The sequence below is a fragment of the Prunus avium genome, chromosome 1 (assembly GCF_965620075.1).
Source record: "Prunus avium chromosome 1, drPruAviu1.hap1.1, whole genome shotgun sequence".
In the NCBI taxonomy this organism is placed as follows: domain Eukaryota; kingdom Viridiplantae; phylum Streptophyta; class Magnoliopsida; order Rosales; family Rosaceae; genus Prunus; species Prunus avium.
Genome location: NC_142284.1, coordinates 44617537 through 44627241, shown reverse-complemented (window position 1 = coordinate 44627241; position 9705 = coordinate 44617537). Strand labels below are relative to the sequence as shown.

Sequence of the window (9705 nt, the reverse complement as noted above, 5' to 3'; positions counted from 1 at the left end):
CCATGCAATACAAAAGACAAGATGCTGTTATGGTATTTACTACACAACATTACCTGTAAAGGTTCCACACATTTTTAAAAACTGAAAAAGCAACCCTTATTTGCACCCAACACATCAACACTTGGATTTATTTTTCACCACCCAAGTTTTACTCAATCAAGCATAGAGCACAGGTTCTCTTCAAACAAACCAACCACATCCCAGCACGCCGAGAGATAAAAGTGTTAAAAGACAGAGAGAGCCAACTTTTGGAATTTTAAAAACCAAAAAACCCAAAAAGTGAAAAAGTAATCAGAATCAGCCTCATTTTAATTAACCCCCTTTTGTAGCCAGAGAGAGGCAAAAGGCAGAAAAGCCTAAGTAGCCGCTAAACAATTTACATGGCAATTACAGTCACATTTTGATAAGACCACCCCCAACCTCACAGCACCAACTAACCACTTACTACATTCAAAAAAAATTTTAAAAACTAAACCATCGATTATCCGGAAACTAAATTCTAAACACACCTAAAATTAAATTCAATTCAATTAAAATTAACACTCCCTCCCTCTTTCTCACTATCTGAGCTCAGCTAAACTCAACAGCCGACCGGTGCCACAGCAGGCTTCACTTTAGGTGGCCTGCCTCTGCCTCTGGGCGCGCCAGTAGCCGGAGCTGGAGCTGGAGCCTGAGGAGGAGCCGATGCCGTTTTGGCCTTCTTAGGAGGGCGTCCACGTGGCCTTCCAGTCCCAGAAGGGCTCTTGGGCTCCGGTTGCGGAGCGAACGGGTCTCTGGGCTTCGGGGGCCTGCCACGTGGCCTGGGAGGCGAGACAACGGTTCCAGGTGGGAGCGGGACCTTGGGCTTGGGCGGACGGCCTCTGCCTCTCTTGGGCGGCGCGTTCGGGTCGGGTTTCATGTAGTTGTTCTTGACCAGGACGAGCTCGCCGCTCTGTTTCATCTTGTTGAGGTGGTGCGCCAGAAGTGTGGCGTGGGCCGGAGGTAGATCGCCGTACGTGGACTCGATGTACGTTGCGATTGCCGACTTGTTAGACCCGTTGCTGTCGTTCAGGGTCTCGATCGCCGCCATAATCATCTGGAGAAAAAAAAAATCAGGACAAATTAAGCAAAATCCAGCTGAAATTAAGCGAAAATAAGTGGGGAAAAGATGTCTGGGTGGCGAGAAAAGAAAATGGAGGAAAACTTTTGTGTACCTCTGGATACTGCGGGAGAGAGGGAGCTGGCGGAGGCGGTGCCGGAGGGTTATCGGAGTTCTCAGTGGCCATGGCAGCGTTCTGTGGAGAAAAATGGGTGAGAGATTGAGACTGAGACCGTTTAATAGAGAAGTACAGAGAAACTGTTTTTGGTTTGGTGGGAAGTTCAGGCACAGATGATGAGGGAGGAAAGAGGGGAAGGATTTAAAAGGTGGGTTTTCTTGACGATCGGATCGAGGGCAAAAGGGAGGAGGATGAAGAAGAGAGATCTGACGGTTGGGGATTGTTAGTTTGTGTTATGATCCGACGGCCAACGACGTTTTAGTTGGGGTCACAAGGATCGATGACGTGGAACAAAGGACTGAGTTGGGGTTTTGAAGTTTGTGTTTCGATGAAGTTACGTAACAGTCCCTCAGTTTGAATCGCGTCTTGTCCAAAGCCCTTCGAATAATTCGAGCGAGGATCGGATAGGGCTCTGGCCAGCTTTACTTTTGCAAGGCTCAGAGGCTGATTGGCCGAAAAGGTGAAGAAACGTGAGATGGTAAGAGGACTGAGCCAGTAGGATTAGGACATGACAGCAAGCTTAAATGGAGCGGCAATGCTTGATTCTTTGGGATTCAAAATGCTCTCGCTCTCAGATCCAGCATCCAAGTGCGGAGTGCGGGGCCCGCTTTAGGACCCGGGTGTGGTCATGTGTGGTCCCAGCAGAGGGATATGTTTCTATACATCTGACGAGCTTGTGGTGCCTAGGATGAAAAGTGAGGGTGCCGGTTCCTTAAAAGAAATCGAAGCCATTGACTGGTGAGGCTGGAGTTGACTTTTGGAATCGGACGGTAGTCCACAGACTTGGCTATTGGTATGCAATCACAGCCCTCTGCTCCAAATTCAAAGGTTGAGAGACGGTGCAATGATTTCGAGGCAGAACCATGTTTGGTGTTGTTGGTGATAGATGATCGATGATGGATATGCTTCACTTAATATATTTTGACTTGGTGGGTCCCTGTACCCTTTTTTTAATTGCTGCCGTGCTTTTTTTTTTTTGGTTCGAAATGTATATGAATTTATTTTTGAGATATTTAGTCATATATCTATTCTTAACACTAAAGTTATAAATAAATCCTACATTATTTAATTTTTATAAACAAACCCAAAAAATGACAGCTGACTCTATTGAATTTAATTTTGATTATTAAATTACTTTGATGCCCTATTGAGTGTTTTGGGCTTTTTTTTTAATGAGGTTTTGGGGTTGGGTTTGTTTTAAAAAATCAATGGCAGTTTTGTAATTTAAAAGAAGTTAAAAACTTTTTTGTTATGTTGTAAATGAATTTTTGATGTGTTTTTAAAGTTCATTTCATATATGATTTTTTTATAATTTGGGCTCCTGACAGTTAATCTCCCTTTATTTTTTAATTGCTGCTGTGCTTGTGTAAATGTATATGGAATTATTTTTATTTTTAAGCTTTTGGTACCAAAAATGCATATGGATTATATACTGTTACTGATTCACATAAGTATACCAGTCAGCTGCAAAGTACTGACATTTCTCGTGAACTACCCGTCTTGTGTAGGACACGTGTCGGGATATCAACAAGCTGTTCATCATATTTGACACGTCACATTAAACTTTGTTCTTTTTCTTTTTTTACAATACCTACCAACTCCGACACTCCCCGTTAGTTTAGTAAATTGATTGGCTGAGGAGTAGTTCATTCTCAAAATAAATGCAACTTTGACATTTGTCAATTGTGTCAGCTTATTCTAACTTTTTCTATTTAGAATTGGGTGCTGTTAAACAAATTCTAAAATTAACTTAGTATACTATACTACTAAATTATTTATTGAATTGCTAATTTATCCTAATAAAATATGACTTAAAGGATATATTGAATTGTGAAGCAAATGTAATTTTAATAAGTACACCCTACTTAAAACATTCAACCCTAATCAAACGTAAACGAAAAATCCTACTTCCAAAAACCTTAGTATTAACTCCAACAATTTGTTTCACCATTATTTGGTAATTCATTGATGCAAACAAGTCTCATGAATGCTTCAGACATCTCAAGGGAGTCCTCAAAAGAGATATTAACTTTGATTTTAATTTAGGTTGAAAAAAAAAATATAAAAAATAAGTTTTGTCACCCACAACCCCCTCATTTTATGCATTCGAGTTTGGGCCTTAAACACTCTGGATATCGAGGAGGTTCATAAAGCCCATTGTAAAAGTAATCGTTCAGAAGCAGCCCAACTAATATTCATTTATTTCTCTTGAAAAAGAAGTAGGCCCAACTAAATTTCAGATGGGTTTTGGTTTTGGTAAAGGTAGGCGTAATCAGAATATGAACTTCCGGTGGAAAGCCCTTCTCTTGTAGTGTTGTAACAAACCAACACATGAAATAATTGGAGTTGAACAAAAATGCAACAATTTTGGATTTTCCTCTTTTAACTTTTTATATGATATTACACAAAATTATACATTTCTATTGTACAAAAAGAATAACCAAAACCTCCTATAAAGAGTATACCTAACTTTCCGCCGGACGCTTGCCACGGTCATCTAGTTCTGGTGCTGCTGAAGTGGTTCCAGTGGCAGTAAAGCTTGAATCAAATGCACGGGAACGGGAATTAGATTCACCAGAAGTTCCAGCAGTGGAAGATAGTCCTACTGGCCGGTGAGATCTTCTATATCTTGATCCGGGTACTCCAGGTCTAGTTGGCTCTTCCAGATTGCTCGGTTTCTTGGATAGGATTACCACCACACGATGCATGGTGGGTCTGAGTTGGGGATCACCTTGTACGCATAGCAACCCCATTTGAATGCACATTGCTACTTGCTCCGTGACAGCAGATGATGCTAATGTTGGGTCCATAATCTCCGAGCTCTTCCCTTTCTTGTAAAGCTTGTATGCCTGTAGCAACAGTCGGACAATGTTTAGGCTTTGCAGTACAAAATGTTTTCAATAAATTTTATAGCTACTGAATTCAAAACTTGAAAACAGATTATGTATGCATTACTTCTAACGTTTCTGTTTTCAAGCTTGTTCTCTGAAAAATGTTGTAACAAACAGTTTCCAACAACTCCTTTGGTAGCATGTTATGCCTTGTATTATGCTTTCATGATTTGAGTGACATAAAACTTTTTTTTTTCCCAGTAAAAACCAAAAGGAACCAGACAGACCTCAAATTTCTCAAAGACTTTTTCTTATGTGATGCGATCCGGTATATAGTAATCAAATTTTGACTAGGACCCACATATTGGGTGATAAAATTTGACCCATAGGGTGGGCCAAAAGCTTGTTCATTCTATGAAACCTAATGCATCATCATGTATGAAGTGCTTGGCACAAACAGCTCAGCTTGACCAGCGCCAGCCACATAATTTTCATACTTATAATAGTCTGATCTACAATCTTACCCAATCAAGAAGACTCTGCGCATCAACATTTAAGTTGAACGATGAATTTCTGTGGCCACTGATCAGCTCCAAAACCATAACTCCAAAACTGAACACGTCCGCCTTCACTGACAAATGGCCATGCATAACATACTCTGGAGCCATATACCCACTGTTTCAACCATATTACAAAGTTCTATATTAAAATCAAGTCAACCACGTAGATCCCAAGCACTTGGAGTCAACATACTAACATATGGATATTAAGGCACAAGACAACATACTTGGTACCAGCGACACGGGTATTGACATGCGTTTCGTCTTCAGGAAAGAGGCGGGCCATGCCAAAATCAGCAATCTTGGGGACCCATTTATCATCAAGTAGAATATTGCTCGCCTTGATGTCTCGGTGTATAATACAATTGTGTGAATCTTCATGAAGGTAAAGCAAACCCCTCGCAATGCCACATATTATATCATACCTCCGCTTCCAGTCAAGCTCCTCCCGTCTATTCGATTCTGTATCAAGACCATAAGAATCAGTGTATCAAAACCAAGTACAATAACCATCACATAAAAATATCCGATTTGCTAATTTAGGGGTTAAAGTCAAGAGGGTTGACAAAATGGTGGAGATTGTCTCCGTTGTGAGCTGGCAAGGTTGTGTCACAATTCAGAAATTTCTGTTGGGTGCTTGGGCTAAAAGAACATGGACAAAGTCAATGTCTTCAAAGCCATATCATTCACATTGTTTATATCAAAATGTGATAACTAGGCTAATGATGTCATAATAAACAGGTGTCTAAGAACCAAGCAAAGAATACATTAAATTATGGAAATCTTGCTTCAGAAATAAAATCATAGACAAAGATCAATAAAAGTTAATTGCCTTCTGCTAAATGAAAGTTCCCTACAACAGCTTAAATAATAATAGTCTTAAAACAAAACTCATCTCATGTTAGAGCATCCACAGTGGGGGGTGTATATGGGGGTGTATGTTAAATATACACCCCGAGTCATCGGAATCGTCTCCAATGGTGAGATGTAAATGTATGTAAATATACATCACCACCATGGGGATGTAAAATAAAATGTATATTTACATCCATTTTTACATCCCTTGCAGGCGGGACCCACCCGAGAAAAGAGAACAAAAATGAAGAAAAGTCAACATAAAAGGCTGGGACCCACGGCTACACCCCCGAATTTACACCCCCTCACTGGAGCAAAAAACATATTTACACCCCCCGGAGGTGTAAAGGGGATGTAAAAGTGGCTTTACAACCCCAAATTTACACCCCCCCACTGTGGATGCTCTTACTATAATAGAAGGCAAACATTTAATTTATACCTTTTAAATTCAGAAAGAATTTAGTCAATAAGTATTTTTTAAGAAACGACGACGAAATGAGTAATAAAAAAACCTTCATAACCTTCTCATTTTCCTCGATATATCTCGATTCTCCAATGTAGCGGAACATTGGCCTAAAAAACAAGGCATCCCTATAATTCCAAATGACTATTAATTTTGTAAGAATCATTCTTTGCATATGCAAAGCAAGTTTCACCAAATTTCAGCATATGTAAAGCAATGCTGGCCAGAACAAATTTCCATACAATTTTGACAGACATATCAGGAAATTTGATGGAATTGGGGGTTCGAATAAGTTCCATCTTGACAACTAAAGCAATCTATCCAAAATCCTGAAGTAAGGAAAATGAGAAAATAAGTTTCTGAGTCACAAAACAGTGCAGCTTTTAGTGCTGCACTATCTATTTTTCTTCATGCAGTTGCCAAATAAAAATGCGATAATAAACAAAGATAGAAGGATTAACCAGTACTTACTGAAGAGAAGCTTGTCAAGGCTCTCATTTGCGACATACTCATACACAAGTAGTTTCTCCACCCCATGTGCACAATAGCCCAACAAATTCACCACATTGCGGTGCTGCACACGAGCTAACAACTTGGCCTCGTTCATAAACTCTTTCTTTCCTTGATTTGAACTTTGTGACAACTTCTTCACCGCAATCTCTCTCCCATCCTCCAACTTCCCCTGAGAAAAAAAAAAGCACCACACAAGTTGGAATTCACATCAATTGTCCCGTTTGGTCAAGAAGAAACTGAAAAGGCTGCCCATTGGGCATTTAAAGGCCTTTTAATCAGGGAGAGAAACCAGAAGCTTATAATTTAGAACCTTACAAAACACTACACTGGGTGAGTCATATGTGACTCACCTTTGATGTAGCTTCCTAATGAAATGAAAGACATACATGTACACTAGAATGGTGATACTCATTTCTCCATTATATTGTCAAATTATATAATCCTTCAATTGCCATAACAAACTTTCTAAATCCTTTAACACCCAAGAGAGTAGCAGGTTGTGCTTACAAGTATATGATTGAGTTGGTAATTAAGCTAACTTGGAGTTTCTTACTCACTAGTAGCCATGATTCCATCTCCAAAAGGGCTAAAATGGCACATTTGCACTTGCAGCTGCCTTGGAAGAAAGAAAAAAAGGGACTGAGGAATAACCTTCTTAAAATTATGACATTTCACACATTTTCCTAAATAATTTGTTTCACTGAATGCCAGCATAAATATAAATAACAATACCAAGTAACAAAAAGATTTCTTTGCAGTCTAAAACAATTAGAAAACAGCATTCACTAAAGAGAAAATGGACCGCTTTCTTGTTTTCTCGGTTTCCAAAAAGCGCACACACGAATTTTGGAAAACAAGTTCAGTAGGAAAAAAAAAATGCCAGCATGAAAAAAAATTGACCAGTTCTTTCCCTAAATTTTCTCAGCAACCAAACAGCCTAGTCAAACTAAAACGTACGCAGATCTACCTTATAAACGGGCCCAAAACCGCCTCTTCCGAGCTCATGAGTGCTGTGAAAATTTTTCGTAGCGGCAACCAATGTTTCGAAAGGGAAAACCTTCTGCTCCTGGGCAGCAATCTTTTCCAAGTCCTCTTCATTTTGTCCCCCTGATCAAACAAAACAGAGCAAAAGCATAAGTCATACGGTACAAGTAGCAGATGCTAAAATTCACCAAATTGCAAACTGGGTTTCGTTCCTTACCTTTACTTGAGCTGAACCCAAAAGTTTTGATGATATTGTTAAGGAACTTCTTGGACTTGGTCATGGTTTTCTGTGAATTTTACAACAGCCCATAGAGGAGCGCAAGAGAAGAGAGAGAGATTTTCAGGTGACGTCTGGAACTTCGTCTTCTCTGACGAATTAGAATTCTTTCGTGGGATTTTTGGCTGTTGGTAGGTGGTGAATGAATAAGATTGTGTGGAAAATTTGTTTTCCTAATGTTTATCTCGCTCTTTAAAGGTTTCTGTTTTATGATGAGAAAGAGCTATTAAGAACACCAGAAACAGAGAAATTTGGAAGCATTCGGCGTGTTGACTTAGTGACCCTATATTGACTTGTGGATTTTTATTATTATCTTTATGCTGGTTTGTTGAGGAAGAGAAAAGTCAAGAAGAGTGGATGCTTTTCAATCAGCTCCTCCTGCTCTATGCGGGTGACGAAAGCGGTGAACTAAGAAAATTTTGTTTTTGGTTAAAAGAAGAAGTGTGACATTTTACCAAAGAGCAACTAAATAAATTCTGCCATGTCGAACTTGGTTCGAATCTAAATCAAACTAATTTAGAATAAAAATTAGGAAGATTTAATATTATACCCAATATAGGGACTCAGATTATAAAAAAAAAATTTACATGAAATGGACTTGAGAAACACACTCAAAACTCATTTACAATATAACAAAGAGACTTCGAACTTTCTATAAATTACAAAATTGCCATTGATTTTTTAAAACAAATACAACCCCAAAATCTCATTAACAAAAAAGGGATATTCACTATTATACCCAATATAGGAGCCCAAATTATAATAAAAAAACCCTATATAAAATGGACTTTAGAAACACATCCAAAACCTATTTACAACATAACAAAAAGACTTTTTAACTTCTTTTATATTACAAAATTGCCATTAATTTCTTAAAACAAACTCAATCCCAAAATCTCATTAAAAAAAAACTTAAAACACTCAATAGGCATCAAAGTAGTTTAATAATTAAAATTAAATTCAATAGGACCAGCTGTAATTTATGGGTTTGTTTATAGAAATTAAATGGTGTAGGGTTTATCTATAATATTGGAGCTAAGAATATGTATATGACTAAATATCTCTAAGAAAATTCAACCAATTGCTTATTATATAGATTTGGTTATTGCCGGCTTCTCTTTTTCACTTGCGTTTATCTTTTCTTTAATTTTTCAATCTCATTATATACAAAACATTTTCATCTCATTTTTGAAGAATTTGAGCATTTCAGTAGGTTCAACTAATCTCCTAAACATTTATAATTTTGACTAGAGAACCAACCTCTTAATTTTTGCTTGAATTAAATTGTAATTAATATGGTGGGGTTGGGGTAGCTTCGCCTTCAAGTTACTACCGCTACTTGGTCCTTACACATAGAAATCGTAACGAGTAGAGTAATGAGAAAACTTGACCATGACGGCTGAGCTCCAAAGTTTTCTTGAAATCAAATTTTGGAAAGAGACCCCATGCGCGTGCCTTGTTCTTATTGGATATTTTTCGATCGAGCCCCATAGACCATAGTCCCAAAGACCAAAAAAGTACCATCCAGCTATTGTGAATTGGACAATGTCAAGGTCAAGGTCATGACATGAATATTAATCATAACCCTATATATGGACTATATGCAGCATCAAGGAGTAGAGGACCTTCTACATGGTGCGCATGCAAAAACAACCTATCAATGTCGCGAAAGTTTGTTTCTATCAAATATGCTATTTGAGTCATGAGCCCTTTCAGTTTCATATGTAATAATACCCTTGCAATTGCAACATCTAAATCTACATTTCCTCCTCTCTCCTCTTTTTAATATTTGGAGTTTGTCAATCTTTTAGTCACACCATCCAGATCAAGGAGGGTTACAATATCCACTAATTTCTTTCAAATATTGCTCCCAAAATTATATTCTCGTGCATAGATGAGCTTTCTGCAGGTCCCACAGTAGCGCATGCCATTGCTGGCTGAGATTAGATCAAAGAATTCATTTTCC

At 38.4% G+C, this 9705-nt stretch overlaps 2 protein-coding genes across 2 annotated transcripts; both read right to left on the bottom strand.

The window, feature by feature from the left end:
- Positions 1-280: 280 nt before the first annotated feature.
- Positions 281-1783, bottom strand: LOC110751461 (HMG-Y-related protein A). The gene is made up of 2 exons (XM_021951934.2): positions 1194-1783; positions 281-1075 (listed from the first exon to the last, which is right to left on the bottom strand). Exons 1-2 carry the CDS (start codon positions 1263-1265, stop codon positions 581-583), a joined length of 567 nt encoding a protein of 188 aa, XP_021807626.1. The 5' UTR covers positions 1266-1783; the 3' UTR covers positions 281-580.
- A 1819-nt stretch (positions 1784-3602) lies between these two features.
- On the bottom strand, positions 3603-8030 carry LOC110751460 (Protein kinase superfamily protein). The gene is made up of 6 exons (XM_021951932.2): positions 7680-8030; positions 7446-7585; positions 6437-6647; positions 4875-5109; positions 4612-4762; positions 3603-4105 (listed from the first exon to the last, which is right to left on the bottom strand). The coding sequence occupies exons 1-6, from the start codon at positions 7741-7743 to the stop codon at positions 3722-3724; spliced, it is 1185 nt and encodes a 394-aa protein (XP_021807624.1). The 5' UTR covers positions 7744-8030; the 3' UTR covers positions 3603-3721.
- Positions 8031-9705: the final 1675 nt, after the last annotated feature.